General features: G+C 54.8%; 2 protein-coding genes across 2 annotated transcripts; one reads left to right on the top strand and one right to left on the bottom strand.

Moving 5' to 3' along the window:
• Positions 1 to 1,460: 1,460 nt before the first annotated feature.
• Positions 1,461 to 26,287, top strand: DPP7 (dipeptidyl peptidase 7). Its single transcript, XM_084272525.1, has 13 exons — positions 1,461 to 1,580; positions 1,801 to 1,914; positions 4,868 to 5,007; positions 5,697 to 5,860; positions 8,870 to 9,005; positions 12,602 to 12,683; positions 14,231 to 14,397; positions 15,416 to 15,476; positions 23,585 to 23,703; positions 23,802 to 23,958; positions 24,238 to 24,302; positions 25,042 to 25,112; positions 25,902 to 26,287. The coding sequence occupies exons 1-13, from the start codon at positions 1,511 to 1,513 to the stop codon at positions 26,014 to 26,016; spliced, it is 1,461 nt and encodes a 486-aa protein (XP_084128651.1). The 5' UTR covers positions 1,461 to 1,510; the 3' UTR covers positions 26,017 to 26,287.
• On the bottom strand, positions 16,283 to 21,862 carry LOC311198605 (kelch-like protein 9; the record flags this gene model as incomplete). The annotated part of the gene is made up of 4 exons (XM_084272584.1): positions 16,283 to 16,681; positions 17,772 to 17,932; positions 19,134 to 19,386; positions 20,804 to 21,862. 4 exons carry the CDS (start codon positions 21,860 to 21,862, stop codon positions 16,283 to 16,285), a joined length of 1,872 nt encoding a protein of 623 aa, XP_084128710.1.

Below are 26,287 nucleotides of genomic sequence, written 5' to 3'. Positions count from 1 at the left end.
GCAGATTTATACAGCACTTGGCATAAGAAAATGGAGCCACATCGTAGGTATTGCTGAGTTCACTCAGAGCCATACTGGCAGCTCCAGCCCTGCCCAGTTTGCAACGTGATTTTCTCCATTCCCGTTTTCCCTCCAGGGCCACATGCCTGGGGATAACCTGGGCTATCTGCAGAGGCCTCCCCCTGGAGCCAGAAACCTAGAGGCATCACCCCTGAAACGATTCCACAGCACTCCTGACCTGCTCTCAGGGCAGCCCCTCTCTCCCCCAGTCCCCCCAGCTACAGGGGCGCCCAGGGGGCCACTCACCACCCTTGCCACACACCTCCTGCCAGTGAGGGGCATCCCCCAGCCCTCCTCTCCTCTGCTGCTCCCTCACCACCACTCCTCGCTGGCCTGGGAACCAGTGTTCCCAGGGGTTGGAAGGGACCTGGAGAGCTCCTGGGGTCCAACCCCCCTGCCAAAGCAGGTCCCCAGCTCATATTGCACAGGGCGGCGTCCAGACGGGGCTGGAATCTCTCCAGAGATGGAGACTCCACACCCCCTGGGCAGCCTGTCCCAGGGCTCCCTCACCCTCACTGGGGAAAAGTTCTGCCCCATGTTGGTGGGGACCCTGTGCTCCGACTTGCAGCCACTGTCCCTTGTCCTGTCCCCACAGCCCAACAGGCCCCATCCTCACACAGAGTCCCCCTGCGCTGCGCTCCCACATCCCGCGGCTCCTCCGGGCCCCGGTCGGAGCTGCGGGGCTGCCCAGCTGTTCCTCCCCACACACCCGCATCGCGGGCAGGAGCTGCTTGTCCTTGCTAAGGCCGGCACCGACCGAGCGCCGGGAGGTCTGAGGGGCAGGGGCCGGCTGCTGCCCGGCTCTGCGGGGACGGCGCCGTGGCCACCGGCTGAGCTCCCGGGCCCGGGGCAGCGCTGCGGCGGCAGCCCCGGGAGACACCGCCCGGCCCCGCCGCGGCACCCCGACCGCGCTGGTGCTGGTGCTGCTGGTGCTGGTACTGGTGGTGCTGGTACTGGTGCTGGTGCTGGTGCTGCTGCTGCTCTGGTGCTGCTGCTGGTGGTGGTGGTGCTGCTGCTGCTCTGGTGCTGGTGCTGCTGGTGCTGCTGCCGGTGGTGCTGGTGCCGCTGCTGGTGCTGCTGCTGGTGCTGCCGCTGCTGGTGCTGCTGGTGCTGCTGCTGCTGGTGCTGGTGCTGGTGCTGCTGCTGCTGGTGCTGGTGCTGGTGCTGCTGGTGCTGCTGCTGGTGCTGGTGCTGGTGCTGGTGCTGCTGGTGCTGCTGGTGCTGGTGCTGTTCTGGTGCTGGTGCTGCTGGTGCCGCTGCCGCTGGTGCCGCTGCCGCTCCGTCCCCGCGCCCCGGCCCCCGCTAGGGGGACCCTTGAGGCGCCGCCCGCCCCTCTCAGCGCCCGCCCGGTCACGTGGGGGGAGGGCGCCACGTGATGTCACGGGACCGGGTGCCCGGATTCCACGCGAGACGTGTGCGCGCGGAGCGCGGCGCGAGCCGGGTGGTTGCCATGGGGACGCCGCCGCCGCTGCTGCTGCTGCTGCTCTTCCCGGCGCTGCCCCCGGCCGGAGACGCTGCCAGTGAGTGTCCCGTCTGCCTCCCCCCTCCCCCCTCCCCGGGCGGCACCGCCGGGACCCCCCAGCCGGGCTCCGAATGGGGCCTTGAGCCGGGCTCCTCGGGCGGGAGCTCGCAGCCGGCCTGGGGAGCGCTGGGCGGGTGCCCCGGGGCTCCAGCCCGGGTGTGGGCCGGGCGGCGGCGCCGGTTGCCGGTTTCCCCCGGCGCTGACGGTCCCTCCTGCAGGTACCCGGGCAGCGGGGCCCGGCCTGGTGGAACGGCTCTTCCCGCAGGTGCGGGACCACTTCAGCTTCGAGCCCAGCGGCAACGAGACCTTCCCGCAGCGGTACCTGGTCTCAGGTGGGTGCCCGGGGGTGCTGCGGCCGCGCTGCCCCGGCCCTGGCAGGGCTGTGGCAGGGCCCTGCCGTGGCTCAGGGCTGCGTTCTGAGTGCTCCTGCGGCCGGGCAGAGCCTCCCCGGTGCTCAGAGAGCTGTGCTGAGCCCTGTGCTGGCTGTGGGTGGGGAACCGGCCCCTCCGGAGCAGGCTGGGAGCTGCAGTTGGCTTGGAGCAGAGCTGGCTTTGTGCATGCGTATGGCTTCAGCTGGCCACAGAGTAGCAGGGACCTGCAACTGTGGGGCATCCACCACCTCTCAAGGAGGCCTGTCCCAGTGTCTGACTGCCCTTGCAAAGAAATGCTGCCTCGTGTCCTGTCTCAGCCTCCCCTGGCACAGCTGTGAGCTGCTCCCACACATCCTACCCCTGGATCCCAAGGAGAAGAGATCAGCACCTCCTTTTCCACATGCCCCTCTCAGGAAGCTGAAGAGAGCCATGAGGTTGCTCCTCAACCTCCTTTTCTCTAAACTAGATGAGCCCAAAGCCCTCAGGCATCACAGCTCCTCACAGCCCAGGCCTTCCATCCCCACTGTCCTCCTCTCAACAAATCCAAGGACCTTCACGTCCTTCTTAAACTGTGGGCCCCAGAACTGCACACAGTGCTCCAGGTAAGGCCTCTCCACTGCTGTACACAGTGGGACAATCCCTGCTCCTCACCAGCTGGTCCCACTGTGGTAGATGCTCCCCAGGATACAGTTTGTCCTCTGGGCTACCAGGTCACACTGCTGGCTCTGACCAGCACTCCCAGCTCCTTTTCTGCAGGGCAGCTCTCCAACCACTTCTCTCCCAGTTTATACTGGTGCCTAGCATAACCTGTGCACAACACCTCTTAAAAGCACAGCTCTGCTCTGGCACAGCAGCAAGAGCAAACAGTGGCACAGCTCTTCCACTCCATCCCCATCATTCTTGCAAGTGAAAGTTAGTTAAACCCCTACAACTTCAGGTAGCTTAAGCCATGCTGGGAAAACAGAGGCTTCCAGCAAGGAGACTGCAGAGTTTTTCTTTTCTAGCCAAATGATGAGTTATCTTCTGTGCCACACACACACAGAGGAGGCTTTTTAAACAGTGTGTGACTAAAAAGACAGCAACTTGAATAACCAGCATCCCCTGTTTTTCAATCCTGCCTGCTTGGAAGAATCAGGAAGAGATTTGCAGGGAGATTTGCTCAAAGGGGGAGCTGCCCAGCCTGCATCTGGAGCTTCATCTGCAGCATCTCACATTCTTCACACCCCCTGTTGTTCTGCAGCCTGTTCAGCATTTGCACCCAGTCATACACATTTCCCCAAGTGGGAATTCAGGGATCAGTTCAGCCCCAGGATAAACAAGGAAGACCATCCAATCCAGCACACCAAAGGCTGGAATTTCACTAATTAAGTGGCCCTTTTTAAACAGAACTTGGGCATCACCTGGTTTAAAGCATTGCATGACTTCTGTTTGCTTTCTTTTCCAAGCATTAGGTTTTATCTGAAATCCCTGTGAGTAGTTCCTTCCCCTCACTGCTCCTTGTGCAAGAGGAGACTTTCCAGCTTATCAGCAAGAGCTTGAAGGAGTCTCCTCTTGCACCACCAGGCATCTGCCTGTCTCCAGGTTAGCAGGCAGCTCCCCAGGATTTCAATCTAAAAATAGATCACTTCTTAAGCAGCCTGCCTGGTTTGCTTTTGGGGGCCTGTGAATGTTTATTGCAGGAACCATAAAGCAAATCTGGAGCCAGAGTAAAGCCAGAGTAAAGCCAGGGTAAAGCCAGTACGTCTGCTCCTACCTGACAGCTACAGCAAATGCAGCACAGGAGGAGGATCAGCCTCTGGGGCAAGTCAGTGTTGAGTCTGCCAAGAATTCCATTCAGGCCTTTCCCTTCCTGGAAATGACTTTTTGTGACACTGCAGGACAGCTGGTGCTGGAGGGTCCCTGTGGGTGACAGGGTGAGGTGCTGGACTCAACCCACAGTCTGAGGGCTGTCATTAGAGACCCATTTATTGCTCCTCTTAATTCCTGTGCAATTTAAGAGTGAAGTTGAAATAAAATATCTGATAATAAGCCAGCAGGCATTAAAGCAACTGTTTGATAAGGCAGCATTGACTCCATGGGTCAGCCTGTCCTGCCAGCCCCCATCTGCTGATCAGCAGCCCTCGGATCATCCACGGGGCTGGAGCCCCTCTGCTCTGGAGGCTGGGAGAGCTGGGCTGTCTCAGCCTGGAGAAGAGAAGGCTGCAGGGAGACCTCAGAGCCCCTTCCAGTCCTTCAAGGGGCTCCAGGAGAGCTGGAGAGGGGCTGGTGCCAAGAGCAGGGTGGGACAGGACAGGGCTTTAAACTAAAAGTGGGGAGATTCAGGCTAGATATAAGGGAGGATGGTAAAATCCAGGAGAAGTTGTGGATGCCTCATCCCTAGAAGTGTCCCAGTCTATGATGATAATGTGATTTCCATCTCTCCTCTGTGTTATGCACCCCAGCAGGAGTGGCAGAAAGATGCAGGTGAATCCCTAAAGTCCATTCAGTGGGAAAAGCAATCTGTGCAAGTGTTTTGGGATGGGCTGAGTTGGGTTGAAAAGGGTATACAGCCAGAAAATCACACTTTTAGGGTTGGCTGTTACCAAATGCCTTGCAGAACTGAGGTTGTAGGGATTTTTAGGCCGAGGTAGAAGTTCCAGACCATCTGTTGGTCTCATGGAAACTCTTATTTACCCTTGCTGACGTGAGAGATTTCTGTAGCCTGGCCTTTCCAACACCTTCATTACCCAACTCAGGCCTGTTCAGAGTCCAAACTCACCAAAAGCAGAATTGTTTCATGCTATTATTTATTATTATTATTATTATTATTGTTGTTGTTGTTGTTATTGTTATTATTATTATTGGGTGGGGGCAGGGAGTTGCTTTGTTTCTATTGATTTGATTTTCATTTGTTTCTGGCAACTGTCTCACTCAGAAAAGTTCTGGAAGAAAGGATTTGGACCCATCTTTTTCTACACTGGAAATGAAGGTGACATCTGGACCTTTGCTCAGAACTCTGGCTTCATATTTGAGCTGGCAGAGGAGCATCAGGCACTTGTGGTTTTTGCTGAGCACGTGAGTATTTTAGTCATGCTCCAGAGTCCTGTTCTGCTCACTGGTACCAAATTCAGCTTGCTGGAGGCCTGGAAAAATAACACCACTTCTTACTATGAAGCTGAGGTCTACCTGCTGGAAGCTTGCTCATCAGGATAGCAGCTCTGCTTTGCTGAACCACAGCCTCTGGATGCTTTCTTTAATCTGCCTGCCAGCAGTCTAGGGTAGGGAGTCCTGTGCCATGGTGTCTTTTCTTTCAACCAGCACTTTGGTCAGTGCTTTCCATGGGGCTTCATCTCCACACAGGACTGGAGTTCCTCTGCCTGGGTAATATTTAATCTCTGCAGCCTGGGAAGTCCCTTTCCCACAGCACTCCATTAACATTTAATATTCCACAGGTTGTGCATGAAAAGAGCACCCTGTTCCCTTTCCTAGCTGGGGATTTCAGGAGAGAGAGGCATGCTGAGGGCCCACTCTGCACCCACTGGAGTAGCTTGTCATGGACAAGTTCCTCTCTACATTGCTGCATCCTGGAGGTCTCTGTCAGATAGAGGAGACAAGGTGCTTCCTCAGCTATGAACAACTCCAAGGACACCCTGTGCTCTCTTCTCTCTTCCTGTATGTGCACACTCATCCCAGTTCTGCAGTGAAAACAGAGAAGACCCAGAGCTTGGAGTCAGCACTTCCTCATCGTGTCTCCTTCCTTTCAGAGGTACTATGGGAAGTCTCTGCCATTTGGACTGGAGTCAACACAGCTGAAGAAAACTGCTCTGCTGACTGTGGAGCAAGCCCTTGCTGACTATGCAGTGCTGATCACCCAGCTGAAGCAGCAGTATGGTGCTGCAGGCTGCCCTGTCATTGCTTTTGGAGGCAGGTACAGGTTCTTCCTTCCCTCCTCTGCTTCCTTTTGCCAGCCACAGTCTTGTTCTCCCAGATCTGTTTGGCTCCCAAGCAGCTTCTAAAGGCAGGGCTTGTAAGCTGTCCAGTACAGAGCAGATAGACATGTGCCTGAGCTCCAAAGAGCTCATTGCCAAGTCCCAGTCAGCTCTCCCAGTGTGTGAAAGCTTTGCAGGAGCTCCACTGGCTGGACATTTCTAGGCATCTTCAATGTGAGAGTCCCACAGGGCTGCAGAGATGAGAAATTCCTCCTGCAGGGTAAGGACATTTTGCACTGGAAATACAGAAAGCTAATAGCTGGTCAAATATTCTTTTCCAGAGGCCACCCAGCTTTTTATTAACCACAGACTCTTTCACAACATCCAACCATCATCCTGATTGGCTCCTTTACACTCTGTAACCTGCTTTGTGGTTGCTCCTCACTTCCCTGCAGACTCCTTCCCCAAAGCAGTTCCTCTGTTGCAGCTCTGTGATGTCCTTGCCTCTTGACTGGCTCCCCACATTTCTTTGGAGGGATGCATCCCTTTAGAAGGGTCCCACCAAGTGCTGGGCTTCTAGTTCAGTTGCAGTGAGCAAAAACTCATTTGAGCTGACTGTTCACATTAAGCTTCCAGCTGACTGTGCTGGAGCTGCACTGCACTGTTGAGCCCAGAGGTGTTTGTACTCTGACTGTCAGGATGTAGCTACCATCAGAAGGGCCAGAAGCTGTCATAGAATCACAGAATCCCAGGCTGGGCTGGGTTGGAAGGGACCCCAAGGATCACAGAGCTCCAACCCCCTGCCACAGGCAGGGACACCAACCTCCAGGCCTGGAGCTACACAAGGTTGCCCAGGGCCCCATCCAACCTGGCCTTGAACACCCCCAGGGATGGGGCACCCAACCCTCTCTGGGCAGCAGAGGTTCAACAAGACCTCTAGCTGGGCTGCAGGCTGGACTACAGCTCCATGTGTGGAAGTCAGAGCTCAGTTTGCCACAGCCCTGGACAGCACTGAACCCATGAGAGGAACACAGAAACCCAGAAGTGTTGGAGCAGGACAGCATCTCCCATGGGGAAAGGAAAAGAGGGGGAAAAAAGGGGGGAAAAAAGAAACCCCAACCTTATTCTGATGCTTTATAACTGCAGCAGACTTTAAGCTGGTGAATGGAGCCAAATCCAGCTGAGGCCGGTCACGAGTGGCACCCCCAGGGCTCAGTCCTGGGTCCAGTTCTGTTCAACATCTTTATCAATGACCTGGGTGAAGGGATTGGATGCTCCCTCAGTGAGTCTGCAGATGACACTGAGCTGGGAGGAAGTGTTGATCTGCCTGAGGGTAGGGAGGCTCTTCAGAGGGGTCTGAACAGGCTGGACCGATGGGCTGAGACCAATGGGATGAAGTTTTTCACAAGGCCAAGTGCAGAGTGCTGCACATGGGACAGAACAACCCCCTGCAGCGCTGCAGGCTGGGGGAGACTGGCTGGAGAGCTGTCAGGCAGAGAAGGACCTGGGGGTGTTGGGTGACTGCAGGATGAATATGAGCCAGCAGTGTGCCCAGGTGGCCAGGAAGGCCAAAGGCATCCTGGCTGGTATCAAATATAGTATGGCCAGTAGGTCTGGGGAGGTGATTGTGCCCCTGGACTGGGCACTGGTGAGGCTGCACCTCGAGTGCTGGGTCCAGTTCTGGGCTCCTCACCATAAGAAGGACATTGAGGTCCTGGAGCGAGTCCAGAGAAGGGCAACCAGGCTGGGGAAGGGGCTGGAGGGCAAATCCTCTGAGGAGCAGCTGAGGGAGCTGGGGGTGTTCAGCCTGGAGAAGAGGAGGCTGAGGGGAGACCTTCTCCCCACCTCCCCTGCCCTGCCAGGAGGGTGCAGAGAGGTGGGCGATGGTCTCTTCAGCCAGGGGACAGGAGATGGGACAAGGGGCAATGGGCTCAAGCTGCCCCAGGGCAGGGTCAGAGCAGATGTGAGGGAAAAGTTCTTCCCTGGCAGAGTTGTGGGGCTGTGGCACAGGCTGCCCAGGGAGGGGCTGAGTCCCCTTCCCTGGGTGTGTTTAAAAAAGGGTAGATGAGGTGCTCAGGGATCTGGTTTAGCTCAGCATGGGAATGGTTGGACTTGATGATCTTCAAAGGTCTCTTCCAACCTTGTGATTCTATTTGTGAGGGACTCCAGCTCATGCTTGTTTCCAAGCCCAGAGGAATAAGTGCTGCTTTACATGTGGGTGCTGTGGGAATGGGGTTCACCCCAACCACTTGAGGTGGAGTTGAATTCCTGTCAGCTCGGGCTGGACTGGGTTGTACTTGCACTTTGGGGATGTCACTTGCCACCCCCAGGATTAACCTCAGAGTAACTCCCCAGACTGTGGCAGGTGAATCATTCTTGTCACCTTGGGTTTATCTCACAGCCCTGAGTATCTCTGCATGTCATGGCCCTGGCACTGAAGCTGCTGAGGTGGCTTTGAGTTGTATTGTGGTATTTGTAAGTGTCTCCTGCTCCCTATATGTGAGTTGATCATCTGTCTGTGCAGCTGGTATTTGGGGTGCCCAGGGAGAGTGCTCTCAGTTTCCCAGCACTAGAGAGGGCTGGGTGTTCTGTTGTGTTCAGGGACACCCTTTGCTAAGAGCCTTGCCAGTCCTTCTAATCCATGTGCAAGGTGTATCTCCTTCCTCCATGGAACAGTGAGAGCTTCCCTTGAGCCCCTCCTGGCTCTGCACTCAACCTGTCAGGATGCTCTCAGGATGGTGCAATGAAATCTTGAAGCAGGATCTACAGAAGCAAACTGGGCTGCTGTGTCCCACCAGAGTTGGTGTGAGCATTTGGGAAAGGGCCAGCAAGAACACACCCTGTTCTGCTCATTGACCCCCACTGGAGCTTTTTACCTGAGGGTGGCACCTCCTGGGTATCCATACCCATCCTTATTGCCTTGGGTTAGGTGACCCTGTGGCCTGCTGGCCTGAACTTTGAAGCTATTATGTTCTAAGTTACCTACTCTTCTGTCTCTCCTGTGGCAGCTATGGAGGAATGCTGAGTGCCTACATGAGAATGAAATACCCAAACATTGTGGCTGGAGCATTAGCTGCCAGTGCTCCCCTGCTGTCTGTGGCTGGGCTTGGAGACCCTACCCAGTTCTTCAGAGATGTAACAGCAGTAAGTAGCACCTCTTTTCAGCATCATTATTTTCTTCCTTTAGGAAGGTTGGATTCTGTCCCTTTTTCCTGTGTTTAAACAAACAGACATCTGTCTTCACAGCACCAGTGATGGCCAGGGAATGTAATGAACCTGCAAGGAAAAGCAGTAGCTGGGATGTGATGGCTGAGCACTGCCTCAGCAGCACACCTTGGCTGCAGCATCCTTAGCACCACTAAGGACTCACTTTCCTATTTGTAGTGACTCCACCAGATTACTACCTGAAAGCTTCCCATTGTGCCTGGCTAAACCCCCTTTGGATGATTTCTTCTTCAAATCTACTCCCAAAATACTGTCATTTGCTTTGGTATCAGTGACCCACAGCAGCTTCTTAATCCCAAGATGCTTGCATTTCAATGAAGAGCTTGGAAATCTTCATTTTGCTAATTAAAAATACACAGGGTATCTGGGTTCCCTTAAAATGTGAATGTTCACCTTTTAAGGACCCAGGACCCATAGGAAGGAGATATTGCTTAGGACTGACTTGTATTTAGTTTATAAGGAGAGAAATCTGCTTCCTGGTACTACTGCAATCTTGTGATGGTATCTTCTGCCTCTTTTTTGACATGAATTTCTAGATCTGGGCAACACAGGTGGATTTGCATGAACTGCTTTTGTGTGGGAGCTGTGGCCTTTTTGCTCTTCTTCACATGTCTGAGAACTTTATTTGAGTGAGAGACTCACAGCACAGATAGCCTTGCTGCTATCCCATGAAAATAAACACAGTAGCATTTGAAGCACAAAGGGCATAATACAATAAAAGCCATCTTAAAACCACACATTTTAAACCAAAAGTTGCAATGCCACAGAACCAGCTAGCAAGTGGGGCAGTGGGAAATCTTCCCTGTTGAAGCTCATTCCTTTTCAGAAGCTCTGATCACTCTGTCTTGCTTCCACTGGGACTATGCCAGGAGTCATTACACACCCCAGAAATAAGGCTTTTGACCTTTTCATATGAAAAAAACCCTTCCCAATTAATTGTAAAACATCCTCTCTCTCTGCAGTGCTGAGCCCAACCCCTGCACTTCACAGTCCTTCCTTCCCCCTTCAGTGTCTTTGCATTAGAGCAATCTGAAACCTGAATTCAGTTGCTCTTGGTGAGATTAACACCCTGAGATCTGTTAATGCTACTGAAGGCACAGACCTTTCATAGACCAGTGCAGGAGCTCTCTGTTCCTGAGAGGCAGCTGCTTTGTCTCCAGACAGCTTGGTTGTGACTTCTCCTGAGCGTTTCCAGCTCAATCCCCAAGTTTCATCAGCTCATGGAGAATGGGAGCAAAGGGCAGAAAGCTGCTTTTGCAGAAGATGAGGTTACATAGGCCAACTGCCTTGCCTGCAGCCAGGCAGAGCCCTGTGTGAATGCCACACATAGTGCAGGCTCCCCAGAAGGTCTAAAGCTGACCTGGGGCCAGCAGCTGCTGGGGCAAGCAGCTTAGGTCAGTTTAGACCACCCCCAACACCCCACAGTGAGGGGGGCAAAAGAGCAAAAGCTGAAAGCCTGGAGGGGGGGAACAGCTTTCCCTGGAATGGCTGCAATGTGAGACAGCTCCTTCCTGGCTGTGGAAGGGTCTGCAGGACACAGCTGGGATGGATGGTGGCCCCTGAGCATGCCAGGCTCTCCTCCACAACAGCCCAGCTTGGTCTAGTGGGAGCTTGGCTGAGAGCAGACTTGCTTATCTGTGCCAGGCCAGGCTGTCCTCACACTCCAGTTAGAGCCAGTAGGAGATGAAGAGCAATAAGAAGCTCCAGGAGGAGGTTTGGAAAACTCCACAGTGATTTCCCCAACCTTAATGACCAGGCAGAGGCAGAGTGAGGAACAAAAGGGCTCAGATCTGGCTTTAGTTGAGGCTGGGTATGTGTAAGGAGGATGCTTAGCTGGTGATTTGTGGTGAGCTAACCATTGCTCTAGCAGGGCAGAGCCACCTCAAAGAGCCCTAATCATTCTTGTTACTACAAAGCACTGGTTGTCAGCAGACATCAAACTGTCTTAGAAGCTGAGAGAAGGGAAAGTTTGGGTTGGTAGAGCCTTCAGTGACAGAAACAACTTGTTTCCTCAGCATCATCAACCTCAGCTCTTCAAACATACTTTAAAGCACTATGTCAGGGTCAGTAGTGGTTTTCCCAAGAACCAGCCTGTATCCTTCTTGTACCCTCTGGCAGGCTTATGAAGAAAAGCAGGTCTTGATTCCCAAACCAGTGTTCTGCCCCTCATGCATAGCTGCCTTCACCATGGCTCCTTCTCACAGCCAAGTGCAGCTGGAAGGACAAAACCACCCCACAAAACAACAACAAACATTTGGGCCCAGCAGCCTGACACTTCTTCTCATGCCCCAGCCAAGGCCTGTGTCTCTCCTGGGTTTGTGTTCAGCTCCACAAAGTGAAATCCAGCAGCTCATCCCAGCAAGACCTGGTGAAAGGCTTGCTGCTTGGACTGAGCTCTGCAGACTGTTGGGTTGTCCAGAGACAAGGCACTGGTGTCACTGCTTCTGGAGGTGCACAAGAGGTTCTGACCAGTGGGCTGTAACCTCTGTTATCACAAGAATCACAAGGTTGGAAAAGACCTTTAAGCTCATCAAGTCCAACCATTCCCATCCTAAGCTAAACCAGATCCCTGAGCACCTCATCTACCCTTTTTTAAACACACCCAGGGAAGGGGACTCAGCCCCTCCCTGGGCAGCCTGTGCCACAGCCCCACAACTCTGCCAGGGAAGAACTTTTCCCTCCCATCTGCTCTGACCCTGCCCTGGGGCAGCTTGAGCCCATTGCCCCTTGTCCCATCTCCTGTCCCCTGGCTGAAGAGACCATCGCCCACCTCTCTGCACCCTCCTGGCAGGGCAGGGGAGGTGGGGAGAAGGTCTCCCCTCAGCCTCCTCTTCTCCAGGCTGAACACCCCCAGCTCCTTCAGCTGCTCCTCAGAGGATTTGCCCTCCAGCCCCTTCCCCAGCCTGGTTGCCCTTCTCTGGACTCACTCCAGGACCTCCATGTCCTTCTTATGGTGAGGAGCCCAGAACTGGACCCAGCACTCAGGGTGCAGCCTCCACAGTGCCCAGTCCAGGGGCACAATCCCCTCCCCAGACCCACTGGCCACACTGGTTTTGATACCAGCCAGGATGCCATTGGCTTTCCTGGCCACCTGGGCACACTGCTGGCTCATATTCATCCTGCAGTCACCCAACACCCCCAGGTCCTTCTCTGCCTGACAGCTCTCCAGCCAGTCTCCCCCAGCCTGTAGCGCTGCAGGGGGTTGTTCTGTCCCATGTGCAGCACTCTGCACTTGGCCTTGTGAAACCTCATCCTGTTGGTCTCAGCCCATCGATCCAGCCTGTTCAGACCCCTCTGAAGAGCCTCCCTACCCTCAGGCAGATCAACACTTCCTCCCAGCTTAGTGTCCTCTGCAAACTGACTGAGGGAGCATCCAATCCCTTCATCCAGGTCAGTGATAAAGATGTTGAACAAGACCAGGGATCTCCTGGTACTTCCTGAACTTCCAAGCATGACAGCTTCCACATGGATCTTCTCTAAACAACCCTAATTCTGCCTCTTTTCTGTCCCTTAAGGACTTCCACAGGTCCAGCCCAGGCTGTGTCCCCGCTGTCCGCAGAGCCTTCCAGCAGATTAATGACCTGGGTCTCCAGGGAGGTAAGGAGAGGTGCAGACTCTGCTCCCCCAGGTCAGCCAGCACACAGCCCACTCCCCTGGAGAACACTGCTTCAGTTTTCCTTCACTGTGGTCTTCAGCTGATTGATCTCTCAGTGCACATGCCACCCTGCTGCCTCTTCCTGCTCACACCACTGATTTGTGATGGAAGCATGACAATCAGTGACCAGCATGACAATGAAAGTGTCCCTGTGGGGCTTGCAGGGTGCTCCTGAAACACTCAGTTCTGCCCCAAAGCACAACAAACAGCTGCAGTTGCAAAACATCCACATGTGATGCTGGTGAAGCTTCATCTTTCACCAGCTCATGGTCCTCAGCACCCATACTGTTGAGAACCTGTTCAAGGTGGGGGACCATGAGTGCATAGCTCAGCTCACTGGGCACATTTGAGAAGTGTTTGGAAAGTAAGCCAGGTCTTGAAGCAGCCATCACAGCCTGTTTCATCTCCTGGAGAGTCAGCTGAAGTCCTGGACTGCAGAAGATCTCTCAGGTACACCAGGCTAGATACTGGGGGGGTGATGCAGCATCTCCTGGGAGCCCTGCATAGTGTTGGCACCACTGTGGTGGGGTCCTGCTCTGTCCCAAGGATTGGCTTGGGGTGTGATGCTGCACACCAGGGACTGGGTACCTCTCATGGCTGCTGCTGCCTCACTGCAGGGTCTGGTCCTGGAACTGCCCAGAGAAGCTGTGGGTCCAACACCCCATTTAGCTTTAGGTCACAGCAGGAAAATAATGGTTGAGTTGAAGAGCCAAGGCCTTCAGGGGCTCCCTGGGGCCATGCTTCCCACAGCAGGGTGGAGAAGGTGCTCAGATTTAAGTTCAGGCTCTGAAGTGAGTGTCCAGAGGCAGGTCCCAGGCTGTGGTTCCCCAGTAAAGGTGCAGGGTACAGCAGTGACAGGAGCTATGCCTCCAGACCATGGGGGATGGAGGAACAAAGGGAGCAGCTCTGCCCAGCAGACAGGCAGCACTGCAGGGGTGCAGCTGCAGGCACTGCCTTCCAAGACACATTTCCTGACTCCAGCAGAGTCTGAAGCACATCCAGGTCTCTTTGCAACTCTGCAGGCTGCTCTCCTTTGGCAAAGGCACCCAGCTCCCACAGCAGTGCTTCCCCTCCCCACCAGTCCTGCCAGCCCTGGCACCCCAGGGGCATGCCAGGGGACACTGCCCCCTGGGGAGGGGTCTGCAGGGCAAGGGGGAGGCAGCCAAGCAGGGTACCACCAAGGACAGGCTCCTACCAAGCCACTGTGCCAGCCAGGATGGCTTCTGACCTGGTGGGTGCTGGTTCCTCTGGGGAAGCACTGGTGGCTCAGTGGGTGGTAGGGTGTGGGCTGTGGGCCACACAGGCTGTGTCACTGCACAGGAGGGCTGTGCCTGACATCCACCTGTATGTAAACTTACACCTAATGTGTCCTTCCTGCTTGAAACATCATCTCTGTGTTCCAGCACCTCCTTACTCACAAGTGAAACCAGACACCCAGTGTGATTTTTCCTCAGGTGACATGTGTGTCTTTTTTTCCTTCCCTCTGCAGCCTATGATGAGATCAGCAACAAGATGACCACGTGCAAGAAGATCTCCAGCAAGGAGGATGTTTACCAGCTGTTTGGGTTTGCTAGAAATGCCTTCACCATGATGGCCATGATGGATTATCCCTACAAAACCGATTTCATGGGTCCCCTCCCTGCCAATCCAGTGAAGGTGAGTACCAGAGCATGAGTGACAGTCCTGCTTTTGGGTATCACCTCAGGAACACCCCATCATCAGTGGTAGCAGGGGGAGGGTGTTGCAGCCCTTCCACTTGGCCAGTAGAGCTACACATTTCAAACTTCCCTGTGATGCTGACTGCTGTGTTTGCAATGTGTTGCCATGAAGCTCATCAGGGAAGGGTTGCTGGAGCCACTCCAACTCTGTTCTGCTGTTGTCTTAGACACAGAGGCATGTGCACACTTGTTGGCTTCAGCTTTTAAACCTGTAGCTTTTAAAAAAAACCCCATGGATCTGTGCTAGCCCACCTCAACATGTTTTCATAGATGTGTAGGGATAGAGTTATAAAAATCAGGCTCCTTTTTAAGTGTTGCCCAGGAAGGTACCATACCTTGGTGTATAATGCAGGGAAATTGCTGCTGCTTTAGCAGCTGGAAGAGCTGGGGACTTTCAAGAGAGTTGAAGATGGACAAGTGTGGGAAAAGAGCCTTTCAATGAACCCACACAAATCCCCTGTTTGTCCTGTACATGCTGTGTGAGATGAACTGCTCCAGGATCCTCCCTGGTATACCAAGATCTGGCTGCCAAGCCTGTCGTTCCCTGGATCCTCTGTTCAGAGCATCATCACCCAGAGATGCCATCCCTGGATCCACTGGGCATCCAGATCCCTTTTCCAGGTGTTGAACAACTTGTAAAATGGAAGTCATTCTTTTGCCCCACCTGGAGAAGGGCACTAAACATCCTGATTATAGGAGGAAGAAACTTGTCTGTCACTGTGGCCTCTGCACAGCTGCTTGGCTTGGCAGAGGACCTGTCTGTCCCAGTTCCATGTCCCTGTTTCTCTGTAGCTTGTTGCTAGAATGAAGGGGGGGTACATGCAATATTTGGTGCATCAGGCCCTTCAAAAGCTGCTCAGCATCTGCATGATCATTGTGATGAAGCTTCCAGCTTCCCTGGAACAGAGGCTGTTAACTCTCCTGTCTGCAATTTGCCTGTAACATTTCTCATCCAGGTTGGCTGTGAACACATCCTTGCCCACAAAGACCCAATTGAAGGCCTGGCTGCTCTTGTTGGTGAGTTAATAGTACTATTTTGGTCTTTAATGCCCTGTTTTCTAGCAGCACCTGTAGGCAGAGCTGCTGTGATGTTGTGTGGGCTGCGTATCGTGGGAGCTGCTCTGACTCCAGTCTCCCACTGGGATGTTTTGCCCCATATTGGCTTTCTCTGCTGGGATTTCCCATGCTGGCCTGTGGGTTCATTCTCTCACCTTCCCAAACTTCTGCTCATCAGATTTCCAAGCCATTGTAGCCCCATAGCCTGCCAACTGCCTGTGAGATGGGGACTTCTACCAGTACTTGCTGCTTTTCTAAAAGCTTCCCCACACTCTGGCTCAAGCAGTCCCAGGTTCAGTGTGTGTTCACTGAAGGAAGATTTCTGGTCTGCTTGTTGAGGACAAGGTTGTCATCACAGTGCCCAATGCCCAATCTAGTGGCAAGACAGTCTTAGCTACATTGTGTGTAATTACCTCTGTGAGTACTTAGCCAGCAGTGGATATTAGAGAGAGAATTCACAGCTCTTTGGAACACTTCCTCATAACATCCTTCAAGTTGCTCATTAAAAATAAGTCTACACAGATCATTATTGAGAGAAAAAGGTTCTGAATGACAACAAATTCTGTAGGTGAGTCTGAGGGGGTTTAATGCAGCTTTTAGTAGGACTGGGAACTTTGGGGTGTTTTTTGCAAACTGTGTGTGTCCCAGTGATAGCATCAAATCATGAACGAACCGATTCCAAACCACTGCAGAAGACAAGCATCCTGGCAGGCAGCTAGAAGAGTTGTTAGACTAGTAATGCCAGAGCTGCTTGATGTGTTCAAACCCTACTGCTTTTCTGAGGCAGAGTGGGACTCTGCTTTCTTTGAGATGAACAGGCTGAGGGTAGGTTTCTTCCTTCTGCCCATGGGGGAGCACTCTGTGCCTCCTTCCATCTCACCAGCTGCCTTCACTTGGGGCAGCTTAATCATGCAAGAGGCATGATCCACCAGAGCTTTAGGCAGGGCACTGGCTTTCTTCCACACACCCTGCTCTGTGTCATACAGGAAAACACTGTCTTCTTTCTGCATGTGCTGCAGTGACCCACCTCCTGCCAGGTAGAGTGTGGACTCGTGAGCTGTGATGCTGAACTGGCAGCAGTTGAATGGGGACAGTGCCAACGTTGTCCACTGGTTGCTTGCAGGACAGTAACACTCTGTCTCACTGACATGGATCCATCCCTCCACCTGCAGAGAACCACACCAACACTCACCCAGCGTAACACAGCTCGCGTGGGCGTCGCTCTCGTGTCCCCCAGTGTCTCAACAGCTGTTTGAATACCAGGGGACTCAAGGATCCAATAAGCATCCAGCAATCAGAGCCTCCAGAGAAACTCAGTAACACCCCAGAGTGGTGTCACCTTAACAGGGCTGCTCTGTTCTTGGAAAATCAGAGGAGTGAGGTGAGCAAGGTGCCACAGGACCTGCTGGACCTGGCATTGCCCAAGTCCTGCCTAGTCTCCAGACTAGGCAATAATCTAAAGAGGGCTCTATGGCATTGGGTTGTGGATAGGAATTAAACCTGTGTCATCTGGAGGGATTTGATGTCAGCCTTGATGTGCAGTCTCACTCCATACATTTATGTTCTTCAGCAGTTAAGGGCTCTAAGACAGTCATTCCTTCCAAAGAAACTGGGCTCATCACATGGTAAATCAGAGCCAGGCCCTGACTCATTACATTTCCAAATGGGAATTGCTGAATGATCTTTGACAACTCAGCTCTCTCTCAGCTTCAGGGAGTAGGATTATTCTCCCAAACTGATCCTTTCAGCCCCTGCCAAGTCTCTTCCCAGGCTGCCCTCCCCAGAAGCCTGGGCAGTGCTTTCCCTCCTCTTTCAGAGATGAGAAATCCAGGTTTGAAGAGACTCTCTCTGCTTTCCTGGACTTGAGCCCATCTTTCCTAAAATCTAGGTTAGTGTCCTCACCACAGTCCATCCCTCTTCCTGGCTGCCCACATTTTGCCCCCTCTCAGCAGGAACCAGGTGGTCAGTTGGTTTGGGGCAGGTATGTGAGTAGCTTTAACTTCAGCTTTCCTGTTGGCTGGCACTGCCTCCACTCTATGATTTCTCTATTTTCAAAAAAATAGGCTTCCAAGAGCCTTGGTACTTTATCAGACAGATCTGTGACCACATGGCTGGCACATCCCATAAGCTCATTGGCCTCACCTCAGCTGAGAGACTAAAGCTAATGGCCAACCTGCTGGAGTAGGGCAGCTGGGACCTAGCAACAGAGACCCCCTTTTGGATCAGGTTTGGGATTAGAAAAGCAAGTGAACTTACTCCTTTCAGTGTCCTTCCTCCCATGCAGAAGATCCTGTCCCTGGCTGCAGCCATCCCATGGTCACAGCGCCTGAAGGCCATGGAGCTGTTGCTGACCCAGCGTCCCAGGCGGGGCAGGTAGCTGTACATGTCACTCAAGGTTTCACCACCAGAGAAGCCCCCTGGAAGGAAAGCAGAAGTCTTGAGACTTTGTCATCCCCCTCCCCTGAGATCAGCAAACCTTCTGTAGGTATCAGCAGAGGTCATTTTGGGTTTCTTTGATGAAGAAGCTGAGGTTTTAAATGTCCCACCAGAGCTGGTGCAGTGGGAGATGTAAAACCTGATCTTTTTAGGTATTTGAAAGAGGGGAAACATAAAATAGGCTCCATGGGTAAGGGGGCAGGAGCCAACATTATACTTCTTTCTGTACAGCTTAAGAAAGCAACATAGTAAGGTTCATCCCACATCTATCATTCAGGTTAATATCAGGGTTTAATCCCATCCCATGGCAGCCTGCTCCTGGTTTGCCTTTTCCAACAGCAAAGTTTTCAGATTTAGCCAGAGTTGTGAGCTCAGAGGTGAGCAGGGCTGTGGAAGGCCACTGGCATTCTGGCTTGTGTCAGATATAGTGTGGCCAGCAGGTCTAGGGAAGAGATTGTGCCCCTGGACTGGGCACTGGTGAGGCTGCACCTCGAGTGCTGGGTCCAGTTCTGGACTCCTCACCATCAGAAGGACATTGAGGTCCTGGAGCGAGTCCAGAGAAGGGCAACCAGGCTGGGGAAGGGGCTGGAGGGCAAATCCTCTGAGGAGCAGCTGAGGGAGCTGGGGGTGTTGAGCCTGGAGAAGAGGAGGCTGAGGGGAGACCTTCTCCCCACCTCCCCTGCCCTGCCAGGAGGGTGCAGAGAGGTGGGTGATGGTCTCTTCAGCCAGGGGACAGGAGATGGGACAAGGGGCAATGGGCTCAAGCTGCCCCAGGGCAGGGTCAGAGCAGATGGGAGGGAAAAGTTCTTCCCTGGCAGAGTTGTGGGGCTGTGGCACAGGCTGCCCAGGGAGGGGCAGAGTCACCTTCCCTGGGGGTGTTTAAAAAAGGGCAGATGAGGTGCTCAGGGATCTGGTTTAGCTTAGGATGGGAATGGTTGGACTTGATGAGCTTAAAGGTCTTTCCCAACCTGGTGACTCTGTGATTGGCAGGTGGGTGGTGTCACCTTTCAAGTCTTGAAAAGAAAACCACTGCTGCCATTCAGGGGGGGCAGCAGGACTGTGCTGACAGAGGAGGCTGTGGGTGTTACCGGTGTGAGCGCAGGCTTAGGCTGCGCTGCGAAGACACCAGCAGAGCTCCGTGGCACCGCGAGAAAACACTCTGCTTCCCCCTGGCCCTGTCACCTGAGATGTAGAGGATCCCCCGGTGGGTCGTCCCTGCGTGGTCAGCCAGCGGCCTGGGGAGAGGAGCAGCCAACTGCCAGGTGTTGTCAGCCGGCCGGTACAGCTCCACCGAGCGCGTCAGGGTCCCCAGCAGCGTCCCGCCACCCACGGCGAGGATGCTGTTGGCCAGCGCAGCCGCCTGGAAGCGCGTCCGCCTCTCCAGCATGCTGGCGACCTGCAGCCACGCCGCGCCGCGCGGGTCGAAGCGGAACACCTGCCTCACGGGAAAGGGGCGGTGGTCAGCAGGGGTGGCCTTGCACCTCAGGTGGCTCCAGGAGCTGATAGAGCTTTTTCCCTGGGCTGAGGAAGGGGTTTTACACTCAGCCCTGGACGGGCACGGCTCCCTGTGCCGCTGCTGCGGCTCCTCAGCGGTGGAGCTGGACGCTCAGGGAGGGTTTTTCTGCAGGGCTGGGAGGAGGCTGTGCTCACAGCTTGCCAGCAACACGTTGGCTTCATGAAACACCCTTGTTTCAAGCACCAGCTAGTGTGTGTGTAACAGTTTTGTTGGGATTTAAACAAGCACATTCTGCAGCTCTGCTACTGGCTGAGTGTGTAGTTGTGGTGGTTTAGCCCTGGCTGGAGGCCAGACGCCCTCCAAAGTCAGTCTATTACTCCCCTTCTTAGTTGGACAGGGGAGAAAATATATATTGAGAGGCTCAGGAGACAAAATAAGGCCAGGGAGAGATCATCCTGTCAGCAATGACGTGGGCAAAACAGACTCAACACAAAGTGAAGAAGAAAGCAGCTGAACTCTGCCTGCTGCTCTTGCCCAGGAGAAGTTGGGGTGGCTTCTCCTCCTCTTGTACCTGGTGGCATCACCACGTGGGCACAGCACCTCTGCTGATGCTAGGCTTCCAGCCACATCTTGTTCAGCAGTAAATACCTCCACAAGCTCGTTCCATCAGTCCTGGTTAGGAAGCCCAGGACACTGAGCAAGAACCTGCAGAACCACATACCCTGAGTTTGGGCTGCAGCCCAGCAGCCAGCGATGCAGCCAGGCAGCTTCAGCACCCTCTGCCTCACTGCTGCTGAGGTGCCTCTTACCTGCAAGGCAGTGGAAGGGAGCTGCTACTTGTGGTGGCACTACTGAGCTAAGTACAATGCTGAAACCTCCCTGGGAGCCTGGGAAAGAAAAAAACATGCAGGTTTTTGGGGCAAGCTCACTGAAGCCACCTAGGAAAACCTGCATGAGTCTTTTTTTACTTCTCAGGCAGAAGGGGAAGGTCCTGGGACCTAAAGCAAGGGCAGAACCAGGGAAGGAGCAGTTCTCAGGTGAAGTGGTGGGCTTTAACCATGCCTCCCCAGCACGAGTCCCATGGCAGCAGCAATGCACTCAGGCATGGCACTGATGGAGTTGCTTGATGGACTGGCATGGACCTGGCAGGACCTCTGCTGTGGAAGCTGTGTATGGGTTAGGATGGAAATGTACAGCAGGAGCAAGGTGAGAGCAGGGCAGGACCTGACTACTTCCCAGAGAGTCTGGAAGCTGTATTCCTCAGTACTGCACAGCCCACTAAGAATTATATAGAGGTGAAAGATCTGTGGTGGGCAAGAGGAGTGACTGACTCCTTCCCCCCTTCCCTTTCCCCCCCCAGCAGTTTTTCTGAGGCTGAAGGCTGCTTGTGTCTTACCTCATTCGAGGGCTGGTTCCCCTTGGGATCAAACCTGTGCTGCCCGCCGATGACAAAGAGGAAGTCGTTGATGATGGCAACACAGTGGTTGTAGACAGGCACACAGAGGTCCCCGACTCGCTGCCAGGTGCTGCAGCTCTGGTCTGCAGCCCACATCTCTCTGCCCACGCGGTTGTGGGTGGTCCTGCCGCCGGTGACCAGCAGCGCGGTGCCGGCGGCGCGGAGCCGCGTGTTGTGGCTCTGCAGGACCGGCTGGGCGTACAGCTGGGAGTGGTACTGCAAAGCCTCCTGTAGGTACCTGTGGCAGCCTGAATCCAGCCTCATGAGAGGTGTTTCCTGAACAGACCTCTGCAGATCCCACAGAGGGATGAGAGGGAACCTGATGCGCCTTAAAACAGCCGCCGCGTCCTTTAGCCGCCTGGGCTCGTGCTGCAGCCAGCTCACAGCAGCTCTGAACAGCTCCAGCTCGCTGCAGCCTTCAGGGTGGGGCCTGTCCAAGAGTTCACAGAGGGTTCCTCGATCCAGGTCTTTCAAGCACTGAGGATCAGCCAAGATGTGTTTGTAGTGCTGCCCTACGTAGCGCATGGCTTTCTCTCTCAGCTTGGCTGGGCCAAGTCTCTGAGCAATGGTGAGCACATCCACACAGGTCTCAGGGCTCAAGCAGCCCTCCAGAAAGTGAAAGCACAGCTTGATCACCTCCCGAACCAGCAGGGCTTCTGCAGCCTTGAAGGTGGCCTCGATGTTTTGTAAGGAAAGCTCCAGTTTGTTGGAGTAGATGAAGTCCAGCACGTTCCTCAGCCCGGCAGCGCTGGCTGCTTTCAGCTGGATGGTGCTGTCTGGGCTCCCTGCTCTTGTCAAGCTGTCAGCAAACAGGCTCTTGCAGTAATTACTCGCCGATGCCAAGATGATCTTGTGGGCTGGAAAGCAAATCCCTTCAGCTTCCAGTGTCACATCACACAGCACACCCTGTGAGCGGAGGCTGCTGAGCCCTTCCACGAGCCTCTCCAGGTAGGTGTCAGACACCAGCCTGGCTGTGCTGGCTGCAGAGCTGAGCAGCATTGCTCTGGGAGACGCCCTGGAGCAGCCACAGGACTCCTCACTGCACAAGTCTGGTGCATCTCCTGAGTGGTCTCTGGAGCTGAACTGGGGGTTTCATGCTGCAGAGCAGCTGCAGCCACAGAGCCATCCTGGAGCAGCCGTTCTCATGTCCTGTGCCTGGTGCTTTGCAGGCACAGAAGAGCCCTGTGCCTTGCAGAGCCGCCTGGGGCTGTTGTGAGTGGAGTGGCTGGGACTGGTTATCACACAAAGCACCCAGTGTTTGTGGGTTTCACCTGGGGGCTGTGACACTGGCAGCAGAGGACAACCACCAGCACAGAGCATTCCTCCTCCTTGCTATCTGGTAACTACCCATCTGCATAAGAAAGCAGCTCATTCTTCAGCAGCTCCCCAGCTATGCTTGGCTGTCCTGCCTGGCCAGGAGCTCTTTCACCTGGGCAAGCCTGCACACGCCTGGCCTGGCCCTCTGGAACAAGTCAAACAAAATCCTGCCTGCCATGTGCCACCACTGGTCCTCTGACTGAATTTGAAGCATTTAGTTAGACAAGAGCCCCTTTCAGGGAGGGTGTGGGAGGTTCCCAGCATCCTGCTCCGTTGGCAGCATTCAGCTCATGTCCAGCCTGCGGTCTGCGGCCGGGTGCCTTGGGAATCGGAGGGTAGGGCATTAGTCACTTGGCTTGTGGCACAAGCAGAGACAGCAGAGAGCACCTGGGAACTGCTTCATCCCCATGGATACAGAGAAGCAAAGAGACCATGGAAATAGGCACCTAATATAGGGGCAGACCCTGGCATCCCTGCCCCAGCCTGACACACTCCCCTAGCTGGCCCGATGGGCTGAGACCAGTGGGATGAGGTTTCACAAGGCCAAGTGCAGAGTGCTGCACATGGGACAGAACAACCCCCTGCAGCGCTACAGGCTGGGGGAGACTGGCTGGAGAGCTGTCAGGCAGAGAAGGACCTGGGGGTGTTGGGTGACTGCAGGCTGAGTAGGAGCCAGCAGTGTGCCCAGGTGGCCAGGAAAGCCAATAACATCCTGTCTGGTATCAAAAATAGTGTGGCCAGTAGGTCTGGGGAGGGGATTGTGCCCCTGGACTGGGCACTGGTGAGGCTGCACCTCGAGTGCTGGGTCCAGTTCTGGGCTCCTCACCATAAGAAGGACATTGAGGTCCTGGAGTGAGTCCAGAGAAGGGCAACCAGGCTGGGGAAGGGGCTGGAGGGCAAATCCTCTGAGGAGCAGCTGAGGGAGCTGGGGGTGTTGAGCCTGGAGAAGAGGAGGCTGAGGGGAGACCTTCTCCCCACCTCCCCTGCCCTGCCAGGAGGGTGCAGAGAGGTGGGCGATGGTCTCTTCAGCCAGGGGACAGGAGATGGGACAAGGGGCAATGGGCTCAAGCTGCCCCAGGGCAGGATCAGAGCAGATGTGAGGGAAAAGTTCTTCCCTGGCAGAGTTGTGGGGCTGTGGCACAGGCTGCCCAGGGAGGGGCTGAGTCCCCTTCCCTGGGTGTGTTTAAAAAAGGGTCGATGAGGTGCTCAGGGATCTGGTTTAGCTTAGGATGGGAATGGTTGGACTTGATGATCTTGAAGGTCTTTTCCAGCCTTGTGACTCTGTGATTCTGGGAGAGCTGCCCCTCTGCTCGGCCGTGGCTGTGAGCTGTGTGCAGGAAGCAGTGGCTGGGACAGCAGAGACATCTTGACAGGGTGGCTTTGTGCTCTGCTCCTCCATGGCAGGGGTGTTCTACAACTCCTCCGGCTCGGCCCAGTGTTATGACATATACCAGCTGTACCAGTCCTGCGCTGACCCCACCGGCTGCGGCACCGGCTCAGACGCTGAGGCCTGGGACTACCAGGTAAAGTGTTGGAGACACTGGAGGGAGGGGTGGGGGTGGCTCAGCTGCTTCTCTGGTTATCCCTTCCCTGCCTTTGCCATCTCTGGTACCCCTCTCAGGTTTGCACCGAGATCAACCTGACCTTCAACAGCAACAACGTGACTGACATGTTCCCCAGCATGGCCTTCCCGGAGCCCACGCGCGAGCGGTACTGCCAGCACCGGTGGCACGTGCAGCCACGGCCTCACTGGCTCCACACAAACTTCTGGGGAGGAGGTGAGTGGTGCTTTGCAGCACCCTGCAGTTGGCTGCCTGTCCCCCCACCCACACACCCCCCTTCTGAGGTCAGTGTGGACAGGCACAGAGCACCAGCAAGTTCTGGCAGCCCGCCACAGCCCTGCGCTGCCCTGAGCCCAAGAGGGTCCCTCTGAAACAGAAAACTGCCAAGGATTTGCTTTGTTCTCTTGTGTTTTCTGGTCTTAGTCATGTTTGCTGCAGGAGCCCAACAGGTTTGGGTAAACTGGCCTTCTCTAATGTCACCTCTCTGAATTTCAGACCTGAAAAGCACAAGCAACATCATTTTTTCAAATGGAGACTTGGACCCGTGGGCTGGAGGTGGGGTAAGCACGTGCAGGCCTGTACCCCAGGCAGGGAGAGCAGCCTTCCCAGGTGATACACTGCCCCCCTCCCCTTTCAAAGCACCACTGGTGATTTCTCTTTAGCCCATATGAGTATCATCTGCAAGTGGCTGCTCTGTGCTGAACCATTCAGGAGCCTCAGGACACTGAATAGTGTCCATCAGCCAGGAATGCTGAATCAGCAATGGAGGTGTCACTAATGCAGACACAGCAGGACCCTTCTACCCCCTCAGAGCCCATCCTGTGCCTGAGCTGAGGTGCTCCAGACCCTCTGGGACCGAGTGGTCTCTGTAAGCAGCAGCCTGAACCCAGGCATGGCTGGGCTTGGGCGCAGCAAAACTTGAGAGTGGGCTCTGAGGTCCTGTTTAAAATCTAAACCCAAAACTGACCCAGCACTGGGGTTTGAGTTAGCCTTGCTCCTGATGGCAGTGCTTTAGACCTGGCAATCCCAGCTGCAAGAGAAACAGGCTGCTTTGGGCACCAAAGGAGCCTGGGGCTTCAGACTGTCTGTGCAGCAGCAACAGGCTGCCAGGTTTCACCCTGGGGGAGCCTTCACTTCGTGTGGGACAGACCATGTGGCTCACTGGGGCTGTTACCCGTGCACAGTCTCAGCCATACCCAGGAACTCTTCCTGTGCTTTCCCTCAGTCCTGCCCAACTCATCCAATGTCCAGATGTGCCTGGAAACTTGGTGAGTTTGTCTCTGCTCCTTCTCCTTCCAGATAAACAGCAGCCTCAGCCCCTCGCTGATTGCGTTGATGATCAAAGGAGGCGCCCATCACCTCGACCTCCGGTAGGTGCTGACAGAACCCTCCTGCCCCAGGCACTTGAGCTGTGGTACCCACAGCCCAGAGAGCCAGGAGCCCCTGTACTGAAGGGCTGGACAGCAGTTGCAGCCTGACTGTGGAAGAGAATCATCAAATGTGTTGGGTGGGAAGGGACCTTCAGAGGCCATCCAGTGCCACCCTGCAGTGAGCAGGGACACCTTTCACTAGAGCAGGGTGCTCAGAGCTTCATCCACCCTCACCTGGAATGTCTCCAGGGATGGGGCCTCCAACACCTCTCTGGGCAACCTGGGCCAGTGTCTCACCACCCTCAGAGGGAAGAACTTCTTCCCAATGTCTCACCTGAACCTGCCCTGCTCTAGTTTAACCCATCACCCCTCGTCCCATTGCTCCCTGCCCTCACCAACAGCCCTGCCCAGCTTTCCTGTGGGTCTCTTCAGGGGCTGGAAGGGGCTCAGAGGTCTCCCTGCAGCCTTCTCCTCTCCAGAGCAACCTCCTTCCCCAGTGCAGAGCTCTTGCAGCCTGCAGGGAAAGAGGCTGTGCAGAGCTCAGCACAGAATGCCAGACTCACCAGAACAATCTCTGGCAGGGGGGACTGGCAGAGCCTGTGCTGGTCAGGCACACAGAGCAGTCCAGGGCTCTGCAGCCTGCCTGCACACCCCCCCAGCAGTGTGACACTGCACCTTTCCAGGGTGTAAATACAAAGACCATCAATACCAGATCGTTTTTGCCCTTCAGTTCCTGTGCAAGAGGCAAACAGCTGCTGCTCCCTGACGTGACTGCTCTGTTCTGTCTAGAGGCAGCAACCCTGCTGACCCCCCGTCTGTCACAGAGGTGAGGAGGCTGGAAGCGACCATCATCAAGGGCTGGGTACAGGCTGCAAGGATGGAGAGAGCACAGGAGAAGCACTGAGGAGCCTCAGCAGCAGGAGGACTGGGATGTCCATCCCTGTGTCCTCTGGCAGAGCTGCCACCACGACACAGGATGCTAAGCTGTGCCCTGCTGAGGCAGAAAGTGTTCCCTGCCCTGAGGGTGGAAGTTCCTTCACATTTCTGCAGCCCTAAGCAAAACCCCCAGAGAAAAACAAAAGGAGATCAGTGACTGAACCCCCCACACAGCTGTGGGTCCTGTGTCCTGCCTGTGACAAGGCATTATAAACCCAGAAATAAAGAGCTTACCTGTA

This window comes from Gallinula chloropus, assembly GCF_964237585.1.
Source record: "Gallinula chloropus genome assembly, chromosome: 18".
In the NCBI taxonomy this organism is placed as follows: domain Eukaryota; kingdom Metazoa; phylum Chordata; class Aves; order Gruiformes; family Rallidae; genus Gallinula; species Gallinula chloropus.
Note: the sequence above shows the minus strand (reverse complement) of the source record. Positions and strands in the feature narration are given on the sequence as shown.